This window comes from Bombus terrestris, chromosome 7 (genome assembly GCF_910591885.1).
Source record: "Bombus terrestris chromosome 7, iyBomTerr1.2, whole genome shotgun sequence".
In the NCBI taxonomy this organism is placed as follows: Eukaryota; Metazoa; Arthropoda; class Insecta; order Hymenoptera; family Apidae; genus Bombus; species Bombus terrestris.
The window spans coordinates 19,139,046-19,161,393 of record NC_063275.1 but is presented as its reverse complement, the minus strand read 5'-3'; the positions used below and the strand labels follow the sequence as shown (position 1 = coordinate 19,161,393).

At 32.2% G+C, this 22,348-nt stretch overlaps 1 protein-coding gene across 1 annotated transcript in view; it reads left to right on the top strand.

Moving 5' to 3' along the window:
- The window catches only part of LOC100645716, an 81,272-nt gene that overhangs the window by 47,512 nt on the left and 11,412 nt on the right, over nt 1-22,348 (top strand). The window contains exons 3-5 of the mRNA XM_003396770.4: nt 7,211-7,353; nt 14,000-14,141; nt 21,586-21,700. Of these exons, the coding sequence (XP_003396818.1) occupies nt 7,211-7,353; nt 14,000-14,141; nt 21,586-21,700 (400 nt within the window). The remainder of the gene's footprint in view (nt 1-7,210; nt 7,354-13,999; nt 14,142-21,585; nt 21,701-22,348) is intronic.

Sequence of the window (22,348 nt, the reverse complement as noted above, 5' to 3'; positions counted from 1 at the left end):
AAAAAATTGCAAATTACTGTATCATTAGAGTTTGAACCATATCTGTAAATATTCTATACAGAAGCTGCAAGATATATTTAGTATAAATATACACATTCATATTTCATATAAATAGCACTCCTTATAGTTAAGACTTATAATAGGTATACTTATTACATGTACTTTTATTTTGGTCGTTCATAGTATGTACTAATTCTTCACTAAACGTATGTCTGCAGCAAATAAATTATAACTTCTACATATTGTATAATATATGTTCAGATTGGTTTTATATTTTATCAAAATAATAATGACAATTGTTACAATGCTAATAAAATGTCAAACTGTTCTTATATAACACGCACAATATTTAATGCAATGTACAATACATGGAAGCTTTTTATGGTAAATGTTCAACCCTCTTCTTTATTTCTCAGAATAATCGAATAGTTTTTATAAGAATTAAAATCGTGAAATTTTTCTGCTAGTTCGAATAATGGTTTACGGACAATTCCCTTTTCGTTCGAACGATTTTATCGAAAAACTGATATCACTTGAAGTCAGTTGTTACTCTGATGGTGTAAATTCCTTCTGGGATCGATCAACCGCGTTTGGGGATAGGCATTCTATTTCCTCTGTCGCAAGATACTTACAAATTGCTTCTCCAATAACGTAACGTCGAAATTCGAATCATTTAAAACAGCAGCCGATTACGTACGTACGTGCGGATATTAAACAAACAAATTACAATATTCAACTATTTTTTTAACGCTTCGTGAACCATGAGATCGAAATTAGAACGCTTTAAAAGTTTTGAACACGAGGAAGACGCGTTATAATTAATTTCAAGTCATTCTTATGTAATTTTCTGCTCATATAAAATTTAGGAACTATTATTATAATTTTCGTTTTTTTTTTCAAATAAAATGTAATTATCATGTCATATAATTTAATATATTTTTTTCAGCTTTAAACTGAAAAGGTTAAAGGAACATTAGATAATTCTATGAAATTTAATTTTCCGTGGAATTTCTTTTGCTTTTATAAATGTGTTACGTTTATAAAGTGAGCGTTACCCTAAACAATTAATTCGCAGAAATGCAATATGTATTCCTGACCATGTTACGGGGAATCTTTTATACGTAAAAAGAAGCCATACAAGATTTACAGTCGTTACGAATTCTTTTTCGCGGAGTAAAGAGGGCAGTTGATTTGCAGGGATAAAAATTATACGGTTTCGTTCGTTAGAAGCTGCAGGTGCAGCTCCCGTTGCATATGCGGAGTAAGTAGAGGCACAAAAGGTTAGAGCTCGTTAAACCATTCGGCCTTGCTGCTGTTACTTTTTGCGGCATTTGACCAAAAAAGGAGGTAAAGGGGTGTGTTTCAGTTACGTGACTCACTCCTTAAAAGAATAGCTAACAAGTTAGTGGGAAACCGTAAGTCTCGAGAATGAGAGAGTCACTTCTTCTTGGTACTTTAGAACTTTCCCAAAGAAGCATATTTTTTCCGAACACATATGCGACAGACATTGAACTCTTTAGCGTATATTTATTCATTGGAAAAGAAGTGGAAGGAAATTCATGGTTCCTTTCTTCGCAACTTATCTCTTCAATCTTACGATTGTGAAATATAATAGAAAAGTTTAAGTTTAACGAACCTTGAAACGTGGAATAGCTTTTATTTGCGATATAATGCTTTCAAATACTATAATAGAATATTATAAGCAGCATATTGGATTACTAATATATAAATACGATTTATCTTTTAAAATATTCCATTTTATATAATATATGCTGGACATATAGACACATACAATATATAAAAATGCATTTGGTATTTTTATCAGATCTTCTTCTATTTTATCATATCTTGTACAGTTGAAGTTCGATTACCATTTAATGCATAGAATGCAATGTAAAAGGAATTAAGGATTAACATAATCATCCATTATATCCACAATATCCATTGTGTACCCGAAATCTTTTTTGAAATTAAAGAAAAGTACACATTGAAACAATACCAAGCCTAATTTATACGAACAGCAATGAGCCGTTTGACAACTTATAATTAGAGATAAGCGCTAATTACGTGCTTTGAGATTAAAATTACAAAAATGTCGAAAAGCGAAGTCATATAACCGCTTTGCCCTATAAACCAATTAATTATAAATATTCCGATAAATGATAGAAAATAGAAATATCTTCATTTGTTCATTCGAGTTTGTACGAAACCGTTCGATAACAGTCGGAATGTCCTTGCTGAATAGGATCAGTTGAGCGTGCTATCGAACGCGTGGCATCCAGCGTTTATAACTGATGCTAAGGCAGCGAAAACGAGATTCAGAGAGCAAATCGAGCAGGTTTTTGCTCGGATAAATCGCGTTCACGTCGATAGGAGAAATATCGGGGTGAATTTTCGGTAACCGAACCAAATCAGCCGGCGGAACGATAACGCGCGCACGTGTACATAAAACGGCCGAACGTACGAGCGCGCGTGATTTTCCAAGTAGCGCCGTGCCATTTTCCCAAAATCATAAATTCAGGAAATTATGCCGCGATTTCTTTCCGTAGGAACGAGATTAGAGGATGATGTTCTCAAATTTCTAGGAAATAATCAATGAGGCTGGGGTTGGATTTGAGTAACGCGGATTACGTGAGATTTTAGTGACGTTAGCTCCATTGAAAGTTGATTTAGATTTTGCATGTGCTTGTCTATTTTGTATGCGTGCATGTGTGTTATATGAAATATTTTAAAATGTCACTAGTATTCTGACGATTATATTGCTCAAGTTTGAAACCAATTTGAAAATGTATATAGAAATTGCAAGGCATTATTGCAAACATTTATTTAGTGAAATATCGATATACAGTATAAATAGTTGCTATAAACATAATAAATGTTAAATATGTTCCTACAAAATAATCGAGGCTTGTTGATATAGCGGACAGTTGATTGTTGAAATATTTTTGTGATCTCTACAAAATACATACTATACATACTCATATTAAATATCTTGTAATTTCTGTGTACATTTTCAGATCAGTTTCAAATTCGATCAACGTAATCACGATATTCGTGTTTCATTATGGTGCTAATGGAGTTTCGAAATTCGAAATTTCGTATAACATACATAATACGAATATATATGCATGCAAAAGGCGCTTACAAGTGTACGAACACTTTCAGGAGTCTGTGTATATTCAGCGAAAACGTTGATTTTTGTACATTTTTAATTGGCAATGATGACATAACACTGCACGGTAAATCATCTAGTCACGATGTTGCATGCCTTTCAGTTCATTGTTATCGGATCAATTGCAATGAATTATTTCGCGTGCTGGATTCACGTAACCGGTTTACGAGCAGCCACACGGATAACAGTCAGTTCAAGTGTAGTGGGCCGGTTTCCGCATTAAAATTTCAAATTTCAATCGTAACTCGAGCTGCGGGGAATCATCTAAATTCGTCTTGCTCACGCCACCGCGAAATTACCGGCACGTGTGCGCGAAATTCAACAATCACTGTCATTTTGATCGAAATGAAAACCGACTGATTAATTTTCATCCAGGCACTTTATTTTTATTTTATTTCTTTGTTTTTCAAAAGATGTCATTTGCAAGTCGAACGCATTTCGGTATACATATTGAGAAAATTGACATATTTCTCACGATAGAATTTAATATAATTACGAATCGAAGGGATGCACAGTTTACAATTTTTATTTAACTACTGTCTTACAATATATAGGACAAACTTTGTATCCTTTTACGTTCTTTTTAATTACTGTTCGTTTTCCTTTTCGTTGGGAGATGTTTTTTTATTTTGCTTGTATTTAGAAAATGGGAAGCAATTTTCTAGAGAAATATTTGTAATTACACGTAAGAGAAAGAGCAATGTGGTTTGAAAAAATACAAAAAAATCACCAGTAAATTTCTTGCAAAATATCTACATGTACGATCAATAATTTGTTTCGCAGCTTTTCGCGTTTATTAACAATTTATACGAAGTAACTACTCTGACAGAAGATTCTACATAGAAGTAAGGCGATCTTGAAAATAAACATTTTAATACTTCTTCATAAATATTATTTGTTATTCGTGTTATTACTTTAAAAATATGTGACACTTATCCACATTAATAAATATCGTATAGGCAATAATCATGTTTACATAATAATTTAGCAATTAATGAATTTACAAGCTGTAAGTTATAGGATGTAAACATTGTATAACTAATAGGACGCTCAGATAACTTGTTATTTATAAAATTTATATATACCACTTTATTTATTTCATTACTAAATCTGTTGCGCAAAAGAATATTTTATAGACGTCTGCGTAATTTAAACGAGAACTACATGGTAATATAGCGCTTTCCTAATATACTTATTTCCTGACTTTCCTGTTACTTGGTATCTAAAACGAAGTATTTCGATATTTTATGCAAAAATATTAAAGATAGTGTATAACCTTAAACGTTTGAAAATACGATCTTTTCGATAAATATGTGTATATACATTTTTTTTATATAAAAATACGTATTTAGTAGTTTAATGTTTTTAAATTACTTGACAGCACATTGAATTTTGAAATCGCTTTTTTGCGAAAGACGAGAAATGTGTTAACCCCTTAACCTACGATTTACGTTCGAGAATTTTGGACCGAAAACGTAAACAAGCTCGCGCACGACTTGTGTAGTACGTACTACGGGCCATGCCTGTAATATTTACGTTTGGCCCGATCATCGTACTACGAGCTGTGCCCGTAGTTGTAGATTAAGAGGTTGATAATAAGATAATTTTTAAAAGACAAAAATAAAAGTGAAATCAAAATGTTGTAAAGCACACTGTTGCTATTTCATGTGAACAGTTAGAAAGCCGTCTGAAGTTAGATATTAATCCCTTGGATGCTCAATCTGGTCTTTTGCTAGGGGGTGGTAATCTGAACGATAATCTTAAATTTTGCAAGTATCGATTCGTGTACACGTTACCCGTCCATGCTTTCTTCGATTTCCCCCGGTTCGTGAAATTGAAATTGAAATTGAAATCTGAAATTTAAATGCACCAGCCTGATGAAGCCGGAGGGTGATATTCGACGAGTGTCGAGGAAGGTTAAAGGAAATAAAAAGGGAAACTGTCGGGATCACTCCAATAAGCAACAGCAAGATAATTACTCCGCTGGCGAGTAAAGACGGCCCGATTTCCGTTATTGGAATTCTTCCTCCTTTTCTCCCGCTCCCTTTTGTTCTTCTTTTATTGCTTCTGGTATCGATGGTAATGGAATTGTCACGTTGCGGAGAAACTCGATACTCGAGTAGATCGTTTCCAATTATTTCTCATGATTATTGAAATATTTTCTTATTATCGATTCCTTTCTTATTGTTTACGAATGTTTAAAGGTTTGAACATTTCTTAATTTGTTTCTGCATTTGCAATACCTCACTGAAATATTCGAACACTTTTAAGCAGCTTTTAAGAATATATTATGTGCGTTATACGAAACATTTTAAAATCTTAGTAGTCTTAAGTAGCTTAAGTAGTAACTATAGTCAATTATCTATTATATCACTAAATCTCAATCCGCAGTGCGACAATTTTTGACACTTTTTATATCTTTCAGATAACTATTCACGCGGTATGTTAATTTTAATTAATATTAATAAATCTATATTTGCAGTAAATATTTTGTAACTTTTATGGGTTATTTTCTCATATGGTTTCAAACTTTACCAATATAATCGTACCAACCGTATTTTAGTGATAACGAGTCTAAATATTTTATATAATACGTACTATATAGATATACAAGCGATGGCAAGTGTCCAAATACTTTCATGAGCAACTATATCTCGTTAAATATTTACAAGCCTTTAATTGTCTTTTAATTAAAGAAATAAAGTTACAAGTTCATATTTCTCTTTTTAATTTTTTAAATTTATTTTATTTATAATTACTTTATTATCCAAATAATTATAAAAACGTGTTGTTTCATTTAATCTACACTCGAAATCGTTTTGACGAAACAGAAACATGCAGTTTATAGTTCACAGCTAGTTGGTATACAATATTCTATTTCGATGAGGACTAAGGCTGATAGTGTTGATCGTTATTAAAGAGCCTTTCCGCTCTTCCTCCAAGATCTTCCCTTAATTAAGAATAGGAAAAAGTACTTTTCGTATTAAGAAAATCCTCTTAGAAACCCTGCGTTACTCCTCTTCAAGTCTCCCTCTATCTTATTAAATTTATTCTTATTAAATAAGTTTTGTTCTCTCGTCGCGCTATGAATTTATGAAAAGCGAGTTCTGAAACGTAATTAACTTAATCGTGTTCAATTTTTTCAAAATATCGTGTTATTTAAAGCGGCTCGAAGAAAAGCGACAAGATTATATTGCGATATAATAATAAAGATATTATTGCGAATGTGGTTAAAAAAGATAACAACACGGCTGTTAGATAGATAGCTGTCAGACAGTAAATTACAGTATTTTGTCGAATAAGAAACTTTTCTTCTTTCTTTCTTTTTTAGAAATCAACTTGATTGATAGTCCATTTTGTGTAACTTAATTAATTTTTTAATATATCAACTCAGAACTAGACGTTTTTCACGGATATCTTCATATTGTTTTTTTATTTACGATGTTAGATTATATCTAATAATATTCAAATTATCTATCATTCGGTTTTTGTTCTTTTCATAACGCGAGAGAAATTGATCTTCGCGATATTTCGTTGAACTATTAATCCTCTTAAGAAATCGAAATTAAAAACTATCAATATAATTGCTATAACCCTAGTAGAATATATGGCTTTATTAACCTACTTTTACCTCTTCACAAATTCCTGAATTTCTCCAAATTGGCTCTTGTATCACGATTGCCCTAATAGCAAGTTGGAAAAATTCTTAACTATGTACTTCACTATAATTAGTTATCGTCACAACTCCGAAAGTCGTGGATGAAACTTTCCACGAGACATTCTTTCACCGAGATAATTACCAAAATTGCTTTCGTCGACTCAAAATATTCTTGCGTATTCAACGTCGTCGTTGCCGACGTCAGTGCACAAAACAATTTCTATTGCTCTTATTACGGAGTTCGTTGAAACGAATTCGCTGGTACATTTTCGTCCGACATTACGTTAAATCCTATCGAAAGTACTACTTCTTCTCCGGATCCTTATTACCATTATACTTTTATGGTCGCATCATCAAAGTTTCTTTCTTATTTCTTGCAGAGATTTCGAGGCTGGCATGAAGTGCATCCAGACGTACACCTTGGATTGTCTGCAGGAGAAACAAAGGGAACACTTCAACTCATTGTACGCGGGCACCAACAAGGTGGTCATGGAGCTGTGTCAAGATGGCCCTTATCAGGATGGTAAGTTGAATAACTACGTTGTTGCCATTACCTCAATGCAATTATAAGGTGGTTCTTGTCTAGTTGGTCTCGAAGAGTGAATTGAACTTGGCAACCTGATATTTGGTACAGTACCAAGTATCAGTGTTAATAGAGTACATTGTTATTCTCTTGTAATTGATGTATTATAGGATATATTAATTAATTAATTAATTATTGATAGATTAATTAAATTGAAGTAAAGTTTGTACTATTTGTTGACACTTTTACATGGCTAGAAAAATTAGCTATTATTATTATTACTACTAAACTTGAAAATGAGATGTAGAATCGAATAAGAAAACTTTTTGTAGACGCTATGTTAGCTGAGATTGAATATCGTAATAGAGGACCATATTATTATCGTTAATACTTGCCGAACTAAAATATCATGATGCCAGGATATTTTTTTAAACGCCAAATCTAATTTATCTCATTTTTAGATATAATATATTTAATATTACATACTTTAGAGCAATGGGTTGAATTGTTATATTTATAGTTGATATTTCTGTAATTCTGGATAATAGCATTTCATTGAAAGAATTAACCAATATTACCAGTTGTCAACAATACCTATTCATAGCTACACAATTAATTAAATTTTTGTTTCCTTTCATATTTGAGTCTTTTGGAGGAAAGTCTACATGCGGCACAAAGCTATTACTTTGTGTGAAATCTGTTCTTTTTCTGTGTTTGCCATTCCTTGATTCGATGTTGTTCTTATAATAGAAATGGGTCGTTGTCGAATTATGAATTTTGTAGCAGCCTAAGATATTAATTCTAAAGATATATTTGGTTGGCACATCAACATGTGGAAATATCTCGAGTCGACTTGTATCCAGGTTGAATACAAAATTATTAAGACGAATATCTTACAATTGATATACGTTTTTTAATCTGTTGATCTGTTTCCGAAGAGCAATTTCTCTTACTTGAAACATCTTTGAATTATAAGTCGAAATTTGAAATTGAAACTAATAGTAGATCATCATTATAAGTTAGCACGTATAAGTTTAATAGTTTTACCATAGTCTTGTACCATTATTATATTATTTATTACTTGTTTTTAAATTGTATATCAGATTGTATATAATTCTTATAATTTTTTACACCATGTAGTACATTTTTATCTTCCATTTTGATCTGTTTTCATTCTTGGTTCCACTAACACTGTTCTTTATTTATATATATCATACCAACATTTGGTTTCAATAGCTTGTAATTTACCCTTGAACATGAATCAGCTTGCCAAAAGAGTAACTATTTTTAGTTAATAGTTATACAAGTTTCTTAATCAATGTTTCTATGAAATGACACGCATATAAATTTTACAACATTCTCAAATAGGGCATCTATAATACGTTTAAATCACCGAATGTTATGATTTTATTTACGACAAAAAATAAAAATAATATCGTTCATTAAGTATCTTATGCTAAAAAAAAAAAAAAAAAAAAAAAATGCATTTTCCTACGTACGTAGCTTCTCTCATTTCATACAACTCTTTGGTCATTTAATTTCCTCCTACAATTTTTTCATCAATCTATAATATATTATTAACTTCTCCGCAAACGTTTATTCACACACGTGTATATAAGTAGGTACACGTAATATCTGATGGATTTTACATCGCGTTTGTCATACTAGGAGATATTACCAATCGTTTTTGGATGCCACGATCGAGCATGCTGTCGATATTCGGGTAATCTCCAGAGTACCGAATACATTATTGACTCCAATAGCCAATAGATTCGAACTGCTCGCACATATTATACACGGTTCCATAGTTTTGTCGTGAAATGCATCCTGTGATAATCATCGCAGAATGCGTCTTTCGTAGGACTTCAAGATTTCAATTTACATAATGTTATCGCGAATTATATGCTGATCGTTCTATGCTTCGTTATTTTTGCATAAGTTTCATTTTTTGTGATATATTGCTTTCTGGTGGCATTTTCCCAATGTCAACCTCGTGAGGAGCTCCTGCTATCAAAGAATAATACATTTTTGCTATTGGAATCTACATATCTGTTCAATTATGCCGATATTCGTTCGCATTGTGGAATATTTGCAAAAATATGTAGGTGGTTTGAGGCTATTTGTTTATCAGTTGTGTTACATAGTTCGAAGATTTTGATAATGACATTATTTTATTTTGTATTAAATGAAAAGTTGATTATTTTTACTAGATATTTTCTAATTGTTCCATTACATAGGAATCAAGTAATCTATTTAAGAAGAGGTGTTATTTTTCAATTCCATCTAACACGGAGTAATCAACTATAATTCTTTTTCTTAAAAACAAACCGAGTTCTAACCGTACAATGTCTCATTAAATGTTGAATATTATAATTTATTAAAAGTAATATTTACGTCTATAAATGTGTCGTGCTATGCTTCCTCCCGTTAGTCAAATCATTTTTTCTTTTTTCCCTTTTGTTTCACTTTTTTACGTTGCTCTGCAGCGTTAATTCGTAGAAAGTTGTATAAATATTTTCATATTATTATAACGATCACTATTTATTACAGTGACACGTTTCATAGGATTTTTGTCTGGTAGCGGTTTTCTTTATGCATTTTGTAATATTAGTAACATTAATACAGTGAAATAGAATTTTGCCAAAGTATGATTGATCCTACCATATTAACTATTCTAGTTAGTGCAATTATTTACATGGAATTTAAATTGGAATTTCCAAGCATAATATTTCCAACATTTATTTTTAACACAGAACTCTGCTTGATACAAAACTCCGCGATATTGAGCACTCGATATCTATCCGTTTTCGGTATTAGAACTGCGCAAATAAAAAGTTACGTCCCCGGCCAAAGCACTGAATTTATGTCGTTTCCTTTTATACGATTTATTTGATATATTATTTTCGAAAAAAAAGAACATTAGTTTTTTTATTGTTTGCGCATAGAGATGTGTTGTCTGTTGTTTCATCCAGGATTACAACGATAACGTGTAGATACAATCTACATTGTGATCCATTGAATTTTGCTACGTGTTTTTTCTTAACCAGACTCGCTCTATAAAATTGATTATATTTGATAAAACTCGATGAACTTGATAAAAATAAACTTTTGACGACTTTCGATAGAAGAATAGATTTTCGTTTTTAATGTTACATAGAGTCAATAAAGTTCTTAAAAGCTCTAAATAAATTCCATTAAAGTATTGGCTTGCTTAAATTATTTGTAGTTATATCAATGTCTTTTTTAATACTTAACGTAAAACGTTAAATTTTATTTCTGAAGTAATTGGAACCATTTTTACATTTCTTAGCTATGATACGTAGTTCTTATATGTTCTGAGATTTTTTTTGTAGATCATTCTGTATACAGACTGAGAAAGAAAGAAGAAAAGAAATTAATGAACGCAAGATTTCTCCTACTGTATTAAATTCATAAAGTCAGTTCTTATTGCTCGAGACCGCATATTATACGAAGGATTTAGAGGACTAAGTTAATTAGCTTTTTAAGTATGTACACAGAGTAACTTTTTATCCGGTTCAGAAGACAGACTTGGAATCTGAGATAAGGGTGGAACATAGTATAAATTCGAATAAATTTCATTTCTTACGCTGAAATGAATCGAATAGGTATTACCATCACAATGCTAATATTTTGTATAATATATAATACCTTCACATTAATATTCATTTAGGGAAAAGCACAGAATATTATTCACTTATTTCACGATTCATGGTATGTCTCTTTTGATATCAATTTATCGATATTTTCAAAATTAACTAAAATTTTACTAAATCATAAAAGACCAGTTCACTATGTATTCATTAATTCAACGTCACAAAGTTTATATATATATATATATATGGTATATTCATTTAACAGCAAAATTACTGGGAAAGTATATATCAATATATCTAATTTATAATTTTTTATAGAAATTTTCTAGCAATAACTTATTAGAAATACGTAGATCGACATAGAACTATATACTTTTACATACATGTACTAATATTATTTTTCATCTCTTGTCATTGCTCTTAAAAATAAATTATGTTTACGATCATTTCCATTAGCAACAAACCAAGACCTCCAAGAATTACAGAAAATCAATTTGCCTTCCTTACCTTTCAATTCCATAATTACAGAACCTTCTGCTAAATTCTGTATGATCCAGTGAACAGGTTAAACAACCTGTGTACATGTATGTTAAAAAAGAAACAAAATTTTTCTTGTTATCAAGATTTAGATGATCTCTCTTATCTGTCGAAACGTCAAACTAGGTTTCGACCATTAGCCTGCAATCGACTATTTGGTAGCGTATATACACACGTATCTCCGTTCTCCAAGCAAAAGCAAAGGAAACGGATTCACTGGCCGCTGTTGTTCGCGGACGATACACGAATTGAAACACGCTAAACACTATTCCAGTCCCCAGGGCATGGAACGCGTTATTGAGTCGAGTGGTCATTGAGCTGCGTTGGCCCCGTGTGGCTGGTCGGTCTATAGTGCTATCTCGAAATCGGTTACGCGATTAGCGCCTCGTTAAGAGCAATACCACGGTACGCGACTCGTAACGAGCCCGATTATCGACGTCGAACGATCGAGTTTATTCGACAGTCCCGTGTTCGAGCTGTCCTCGTCGCTTGACGTAATTAGATACCATCCCTGTACTTACTTACCACGTGTTTCGCATCATTTCAAATTTTAAAGCCCCGCCATTAGAAACCCCGTTCCTCGCCACTAAAGACAATCATTTTTCACGACGTAATCGTTATTTTAGAAATTTTTGAAATTTTACAAATTTTTCAACTGTTATCGTAGATTCTCACGATTAAATTTCGGATATTTGTACAAATTCGTATTTTCTATAAAAATAACGAAAAGCGGAAGCTAGATATAGAACGCTGTTTTACCTATGAAATGTATTGCAACGAGCAGCATGCATACTTGTTGAATATTTTATATATTTTTGTATATTACGCGCATCTTTTTCCTTCAACTTTCTTATAAATGCATAAGAATTCTTAAACTATTCATAATTTATGTGAAGAGATTCTAGCCCGTATATACGAACGTGATAAATATTATAAAAGGATGGATTAGAATGAATTATTAGATATTCAGTAGAAATAAATATATTATTAAATCCTTTTTATAAATTATTATTTATAAAAATATATAAATAAGTATATTATCTTGTTCACTGCATATCAACATTTACTGTACTTGCAGTGGCTCTTTTTATGTCTTGTCCCATCAATATTTTATTTTCATAACTCGCGTACGATAATGGGCCATTATATATAGCCATTTTCATAATAATATATTGCCTACGTACTGTTTTGATTTCTAAATTAATATTATTGCTCTGTGGGATAAAATATTTAGAAAACAGGAATGGATATTCTACATGTGCACATTGTGTATACGTTAGAGATGATGTACGCTAATCATAAAAATATATGTACAGATATTACGTAATTATAATAATCAGAATTCGTTACTACGAAAATTTCAATATCAGAAAATTAGTCACAATCAATCTAAACGTAATTAATGCACGATAATGCATGTGTATAGTTAGAATTAGCAACTTAAGAGGTGAATTGGCTATCGAAAGAGACGAAAAAAAGGAAAACTGACCAAAATCGATGCGACCACACGAGAAATATGTACGCAGTTTTCCACGTTTCCCTGTACGTCAATATTGATAATCGACTTCAGAAATGGTGGACCGTTCATTCGATTTACCTGTGATGCTGGTCCTGTAATTAATGTTATTATGTTTATTCAAGTTTTCGCTCGATGTACCGCGGGAATCTGACGGAAATATACAACGTGCCGCTGGAAAATTAATAACATGTCGATGTATGAACGATGGTTGTTTGCTGAAGCAACATTGAAGATAAAGAGACTTCATTACATATATGTATATGTATATATCTATATGGTCGTAATTATTTTTGCGTATGTATGTGTTTGGATATATCCACCGCAGTTTGTGTTCGAACGATTATTATTGAATCTCGATTGTTTTTCTAATACCAATTTCTGGCGATGTAAATATTCGTCCTGATGTTGGTTGATAACGATTATTAATTTTAGATCTTCGTGAAACCATCGACTAACTCGTCCGTGATGGAACTATTTCCAAAATTAATCTAGATTAAATAACTTTATTTTATTATTTTCGGAAAAATCTATGTTCTTATCTTCTCCGTGTCTCGTATTTAAATATTATAATTTTTTTTGAACCATCAGAATAGCAAACGAATATTAAAAAGTAATAAAAATGTAAACTAATATTCGATATATACATATTGAACATGTGGCAAGGCGCTGAATAGCGATTAAATGAGATTATTTCGAGAAGCATGGTAAAAGAGAAATTCGTATTTGGGCTAACATTGTCGTTTCAAAATAGTTTGATTAGGGAACTATCGTTCTACAAAGTGCTTGCGACGAAAATTAAATTAGAACGATAGTTGAATATGCGTGAGAAAGCTAAGTCATCAATCACAAGTAAATTAGAGACGAACAATTTTGCAAAAATGTACTCTGTTAACAATACTCTGATTGCGTGCTACGACGTCGACATTTACGAATTTCACGGAACAGCAAATTAATTCTACTATTTTTCTTGTTTCAGAATTCCTACGACATGCACCATGCATGCAAAAGGTGCAACCGAAATACGAGTCCTGTTACTTGAAGTTCCAAAGAATCACTCAGGACCTCGAAAGCGAAAATCAAATTGCGAACCCGAATGAACCCCTTAAACCTTTGTGCTGGTAAGCGAAAATTATAATCTCTCAAGGGGTCCTCTTTAACCTGTTAAGCGGATAGTTCACAAGTTAACATCTCCCTGCGCGGATACATTAAAAATACAAGACGTGAAGAATCTCGTGTAAAGTGTATATAAACGATTTAATTTAATTTCACTCGAGATACGAAATGAGATGGAGTTAATGGACGAAGATTTTCACCTAAAAGACCACTTTGTTTTTAAAAATGTATAGGTTTAACGACTCACGGTTGTTTTAAAGACACGCCATAGAGAAACGATTTTAACTGTATTTCTATGATGGGAAAAAGATACAGTAGTAAAATAATATAGAATAAAATAATGATAACAAATGAAGGAATTTTAACGAGTCTGAAAAAAAAGAACGTAAATTTAAAAACATAAATAATATAAATAGTAGTAAATATGAAAGTAGTACAACCTCCGTAGTTTTGCTTTAACCGTTTCTTAATGCATAAAATATATAACATCTCATTCGAGATTGGATAAAAACAAACAAAAAACGCTGTTTGTGGAAAGTTCGAAAAAATTTTTTTTTTTTTTTGCGACGCGTGTTCAAAATAGCGTAACGTATTATGTAAAACTTTTATAGTCTCCATTGGAACTTCCATTGACGCACAAACGTATGTCTTTATCTTTTTTTCTCTTTCAGGTTTCATTAGGTATTATAAGTATTCTTAGCCTTAAAAACATATCAATATTATGACCTCATCTACGTATCACAATACCTCTTTTAGAATTCAATTTAACGGTTTTTTTCTACATATGTATTGGGTATTGAAAACCGTGCAATGCGCAAGACGATATTGTTTATTAGTATTTAAATTACAGTTAAAATAAATGAGGACAGATAAATAAAACGAAAAATAATTTCTATCGCGTAAGCAGCGTTGCAGTAGTTTTATGCACATCGTATTTGGTATTAATGTATTTCCATATGTACATATGTAATCGTTGGAATAAAATTACGGATCAGCCTTGACTTTTGTTAATGTCTCGATTGTATCCGTTACGCTTTTGCGTGAATCCGCTGAATGTACGTATCCGACCGAATCTACCGTTGCCGTCAAAAAGGCTATACAAAATTATATAATATGTTTTTCCTTCTAACAATACCATAACGATTGCGTCGGATAATTGTATGTTTTTTTACATTTTTTTATTTTGCCTTTTTCAATTATTTATAGTAAGCAGGGATGATATAAAAAGAAATGTTTTAAAATGAAATCGCAGTTTATTGTCATTTCACGTATAAACGCGATTGTATTATTCTGTTTGTCTTTGATATCGTAGAATATTTGACTTTTCATGTCTGAAAAATGCAATGAAATGAGCATTAATTTACAAACATTATTCGTCGTTTTCACGTTTTTACGGATCAGGAAATGAAAGGATGTTTGCTTTTCATTCTCGTATTTCTGTTGCGAATGACGGAGCACAACTTAGAGCATAGTCGATACTACGCTATCAACACGACGAGCATCATGTATAACTTCGGAAACATGAATACTCTTGTATGTAAAAAATTTAATTAAAATTTTACTCTCGAGCTAAGTCAGGCAAGCGTCTGATCGAAAATTCTATTCAGTCTGCCCCTTGTGCCGTGAAGGAATTTTTATAAGAATTCCGTAAAAAGAAATGTAGTTAAAATTTCTTCGCGTTGGCAACCGTGTAAGGATATTGTGAAAATTATTACTCTTAAAGGATGATAAAAATTGTTATGAGGACTTATTAAAAAAAATTCACGAAATTTCATGCAATTTTTCAATATTTATAGTATTTGATGGATGGAAATTTCGTTGGCGCAGTTTTAACGGTGCTGGTTGCTTTTGAACGTATTATAAATTAAGGGTCGAAGACGTAAAACAGAGATAGCTTGAAAGCATTCCCTTTGGGCGAGTTATATTGTTAAGCACATTAAACGTAATAGGACGTGCACGAAAAGATTTAATGTAAAAAGAGCTTGCACGGTGAAAGGTGCAATTGAATTTACGCGATAAGAGAGTTAAGGGAGCGTCGTGTTCATATGCGGCGGGATGTGTTTGAAATTCTTTTTTCCTCTCGTGTGCTCAGCCATTTCTATTCCCCGCTCGGCTCGCTTTCTGCTTCTTCTTCCCTATCACTCTCTTCCTCTTTACGCCCGCTGTTTCTTCCATTTGCCTCCCTGGTTTTTGTTTCTTCTCTCTATTCTGCATCGTTTTGCTTTTTTCTCCACCGTTTCACTTTGCTCCTACTTTGTTTTTCCTTTCTTTTTTCCATTCAGCTTCTGTATTTCTATCTTCTCCATTTTACTGTTTCTGCGGCTAATTGTTTCCTAAATTTGTATCACTTCCCTTCTTTGTCGTTTTACTCGCTGCTACGTTTTTTCTTTCCTGTACTCGAGCGTGTTTTCTTGTTTTCCTACGTTTCTGTATAATTACATTTCTTTTCATTCGAATAAATAACAAGAATCGCTAGTTCTTTTTGTTTTTCTTTTTCTTTTTTACAGTTACAGTTATATCGATATCAGTCTCTTGTATTTAATTTCACTGCGTTCTTTTTTTCTACACTCTTATCTTTTATATTCTGTTTCTTTCCTTTTTTTTAACTTTCTATTTTTGTCTTTTTCATTTCCTTCTCTCAAATGATTTTATATATTTACCTTTTCACTAATTTTCTTTAGAATTATTACAATCTGTCTTCTACTGTTACGATACTTTTTATTCTTTTATTTTAATTTATACAATCATGGTTCGTCCTTTTTTATTACTTCACTATTCTCCCTTTCTCTATTACAGTTTTCTCTCACTTATAATTTGCACTTTAATTCTTAATTTTTCATTCTCTTTCGTGTAATTTCGAGCTATAATTAATTTTCCAACTTTTCCCCTTTCATGCTTCCATTTTCTATTTCATTTGTTCCCCTCCTTTTCTCCTTCTGTTTTACCCGTTCCCTTCCCTTTCTTTCCTCGTCTGTCTCTCACTCTTCTTATCCCTTTCTCTTTTTGTCAACCATCTCCGACTTCTTCGAGCGGGTGATGCACAATTTCAAAAGCTGCAACAGACCGTGGCGTAGATAAGCTAATGACATTACGTTCTATATACAGGCATCAGCGTGAAAAGCTTCCTCCCTCGCGTCATGTTTACACGGCTTCGTCGAAAAAAAAGAGAGGAAAAAGTACAAACGCGATGAAAAGCTAGTAGCGAACGCGTAACTACAATGCGAATACGTATCGAACGTTGCGCATTATTTTCTTCCATGTTATTTCTCTCTTCTTTTTTTTTTTTTTTACATCTCTTGATATTTCTGCGTTTTTCATTGCGGTTATTCCGAACAACAACAGAAAGAATTTTTTAAATCGCTGTTCAATTATTAACTTTTCTACATTTTTCAGGTCATTTTCCATCGAATCGTATTTCCTATCGGTAGAAAATTGCTTAAGTACGAAGAAAATAAGAGAGAATTGTTACTGATAATAAGATAACAATTTTTATCTAAGTTTTCTATAGATGATATCTTTCATCCATTCTTTTTTTCATTTTCTTCCCGTTCGTTTTACTTTTTTTTTTCTTTTTTCTTTTTTGATGTATTCAATTTTTCTCTTGTATTATGCTAAATATTTTCTTCGACGATGAAGAAGAAACAGGTATTTCATAAAATTGAATGTATAATATGTGTAATGGCAACTGTTCTCTCCGAACAGAAGATTAAGAAATTTTTATTATTAACATGGAACAGAGAGATGCGATTTTGAATATTTTATATTTTTCGTATATTGCGAACCAGCGCTTCTCTAGATTAAAGCTTTAATCCCATCTTTCCTTTTTTGAATTCTTTTTTTTATGTAAATCGATTAGACGCGTTCGAAATAACTTTATGCAATAACTGTGTATCTCATCTGTACGTATATCGAAACGAGTTATTTCGATAATCCCGCGATATTTAAATTCGTTAAAATGCACGAGTTATTTAAAATTTCTTCAATGGGTACAATCGATTCTATTTTTTAAGCGGTATGCGTATATTGTTATACTCTTTTTTATATCCACAATATACGTACGCAACAATACTAAAAGAATCTACAAGTAAGAAATATTTTCTATAGAAAAATTGATCAATAAAAGTAAGAGCAAAGTCTCAGAAATAATTCCTCCGTGAAACTTTGTTTCATATAGTATTTTTGAACAATGGAATTCAAAAGCTGTTCAATCTGTTGTTGTTTTGATAAACGACAGACGGCTAGTATCCCGGAACTCTGATAGGAAGTTTTATTCCAAAAGATGGTGGAATTACGCGTGTCTCATTTTGACGTCGATTTATGGCACCGCGGACGACTGATGTATTGTACTAACAGCGCGTAAATCCATCTTCGAATCAGTCTATTCTTTGTCATTTGCCGAAACTTTTTCCCCTTTAGTCTTGAATTTCAATATAAAGTTAGACATTCCGTATTGAAATCATAAATAACGACTCGGCCAATTTTCTGTACCTTTTTCATAATGTACAATAGCGACAACATATACAATAGGATACATAATATTCCACAATTAATGTTCTTTTGCGAAAACGTGAGATTTTGCGCAGTTTCATCGATGTTCTGTAGGGTGGGGGGCAGGGGGATTTGAACGTCGCCGTTGAAATACGAGGAAAAAAATTCGGCGAACCTATAGTTGAAATCGTATAAATACGTTTAATTAAAATCCCGGATACGCTTCCATGGATTTTTCCGCCGATGATATTTTCACATGAGATATTTTCCACCGCATTATAGGCTTCACGCACCAATACTCTCGTACTGTGAAAAATTGCAGATTGTGTTTCTTCAATGTTACACGGAGATACGATGGATTTGTAATAAATTGTTTTAGTTTCAAAGAAATTGATTCAGAGTACTTCTTATAGGTACGTCTGAGATGCCAGTCTATGAATTAATTTTCATTTGTAATATTGTGCCAGCATATCGTTAAATATGAAATGTATTTAGTTTCAAGAAACTACGTACATATTAAATTCATGCTGTCAATGTGTTCGAACATACATACATATTACATTGGTTGTTTCATATTCATCCTGTTTTTGCATTGGAATCGTTAGCTCCTCTACCTGTAGTTCTTGACAATCAAATGCAACTACTTTTATATATGAAATATTATGGATACAAAGCGTTGTTTTGGATACTTGCTATTGATATCAGACGAAATGAAATTTTTAAATGCAGGCAGAAAGTAAAGATTTTGTTACTATAATTTTGGAGCGTCTATTGATTTTCCACATGACTCGAAAAAAAAAATAAAAATAAAAATAAAAATGGAAAAAATTGTCAAGGATCATATATTTTCTTAATTGCTCTAGCAGGAATAAAAATAGGTCAATCCATTAGTACTCTGACGTTAACCAAATATTCCATAGATCCAATAAATACAGAATAATGTATTCCACACGTTACTAAATGTATACAGCACTATGCAATTACATTAATTTATTAGAATTCACAAAGTAGGAAAATAAATCCCTGCTCTTGAATCCGTCGTGTCACTCAGTATATAAATTCTACGTTACTATTAAGCACAATTTTATTTCAGTGAAATTTAACACGATTTCAATGTTAAATTCGACTATAGTCTACGACATGCAGTTAGGTTTACTCTGAATATTTATGTTCCAATTTCGCTCGCGTTTCAGTAAACACAAATTTGTGTGGTATCGAGAAAATTTCAATATAAAATTTGAAAAAAGAAATCACGCGGATTAACGAGCATTCTTCCGCATTGGCCTCGCACGTAAGAAATCGTTCAACGATGGAAAAACGCAATCGAATAGAAAATAAAGAACGGATGGTTATAATTTATAATTTAAAAATCTAAAGTAAAAGATTATTTCTCTTGACTTCGCTTTAGAAGCTAATATGGACTGTATTATAAGTCAATATAATACAATATTTACAATATCTAATTTTGTTACTAATTATGGGAACATTTCTCAAACAAATTTTTTAGAACGAAATTTTCAAATGACAAAAGTGGATTTGGCTTTGGAAATAGACCAGACGCGTGCAATTTGTTTTATCGTCAAGAATCGTAACCATGATACGTTTCAATCGAGGCGCATTCGTCGCAGGATGTAATATAATTTGCATTTCGTTGCGCGTTTTCAGTCGTTGCGCCGGGAAATTGAAAGAAAAACAAGATTGGCTGCTGCGTTGACAGGAAAGAGACGGGTGTCAAAGAAACTCCGACGTCGAGAGATCTCTCGATTCACGCTTCGCCTTTCGAGTTTTAATATCCGGAACGCTCGCGTGTATCTTATCGTTAGAGCTTGCCGCTTAGAAGCGAGGATGTAATTTGCCAAATGCGTGTTTCATAAAATTATCCCAGCTGTTAATGTCTTGATAGGTTGTTGACAATTTGAAACTCCTGTATTACAAATTGAATAGATAGTATGTTATCTTCCTTGAACTATTTTTAAACTGTGAAATCGTAACATTACGGTACTGTGTTTTACATACGTAGATAATTTTAAAACATTAACAAATTCTTAAATATAAACTGATCGCCTTAGTTTCCAACGAATAACGTATGTGCTATTTTCTAGATTGAACATTTATTCAGATTTTAACGCAAAATATTCGACTGCCACTTACCATAATTTTTTATTATTGTACTATATTTTGTACCAATTAGAACAAATGAAAACCTATTGATATGAAGTCTAGAGAATGGCACGGGTAGTGTAATAATTTTCAATTAACATTATATAGAATGAAGAGGAATAGTTGTTTTCGTTACGATACCTTTTCCATTCATTAAGCTCGATTATTAATTAATCCTTCGTTATAAATTTCACCAGCTCGCCGTTTGATTTGACCTTCGATATCACAAGTGTATAATGAGGGATATCATTTTTATTTATAACTACATAACTCTTTCGCCTTGTTACTTTCAAACTGGTATTTTCATAAGATAAAGTTAACTAGACTAGTTGACTAGACGAAACGTTCATTTATCTCAATGTAAAAAATTAATATTGAATTTCGTGTCAGTGTTCATAACAATGTAAAATTGTAGGAACGAATAAATTGCTTCATTTTTGAAGATTCCCAGCGAAATCTTGCGATCCAGTTCGGAATTATCAATTAAAACTGGAACGTTCAAGCGCATACACGTGGACATCGTAAATCAACTACAAGACTTACAACGAAATCAAACGAGATGACCTTAAAGAGAATTGCTATTGACGAAACTTAGCTTCAAGCAAATTCGCGACAATTATCTGCAAAGTAAAAATTTATGTAAAGATGTATTCGTGTCTTAGCGTGGAAGGTTTCGAGAGATCCTTCTTGCGAATAAACGTTTCAGCTTTGCAGGCTTTAACGTAAAAGCATCGAGTGAAAAGTTGAACTACGAAGTTGTGGATAATCGACAGGACTAAAAATGGGATACGTCTGTTGCAGTGGCTTCAGGGAATTTTTGGAATGCTCGCATCATACGATTCGTCGGCAATGTGGCTATGACACAGCTCAATTTGCAAAGGGATTCCTCGACAGAATGTCGATCTCACTTCTAAAGGTAAATATTTGCCACTTTTGCCTCGGGAGAAACTGTTGTCGCCACAACGAGGCACGTCCGGTCGTGTAATGCTGCAGCTTTCGCGAAGTTACTTAAAATATGTATCTACTGGTTTAACATACAGTGCAAAGTACTTACACGGACTTGTATATCGTTGGGAGACGATGTTATATCCCGATGAAAATTTCACTTTCATCGAAGATATGAACGAATTTTTTAATTTCATTATTCTTTAAGATTTTCATCGCCTTTTCAAAATCTTCCTGCATGTTGTGTACAATACAATTGGATCTATAATTCACCAAGGAGATCAACGAGTACATTTTTTGGCTATTAAATTAATATTTTCAATCTTTTGTTTGATACTTGAAGAGAATCAAAAACGGCAAAATAGATGAGTTCTTTCGTGATAGGTTTATACACGTAAGAGTATGAAAATCGATGCGCGAATTTTCCATTACGTCTTCTGATAAAACAAATCGGGTGGCTTTTTCTTATCGAAGGTGGTAAAAGAAAATAATTTATTTTCATACACACGTACTTAACTTCTTATTTATCCACCAATATCAATTTTTAATTTGCCACAGTTCTCTTTATGTCAGTGTCTCTTACTGCCAATGTTTACTTCGTCAATGATGTTAAAAAATT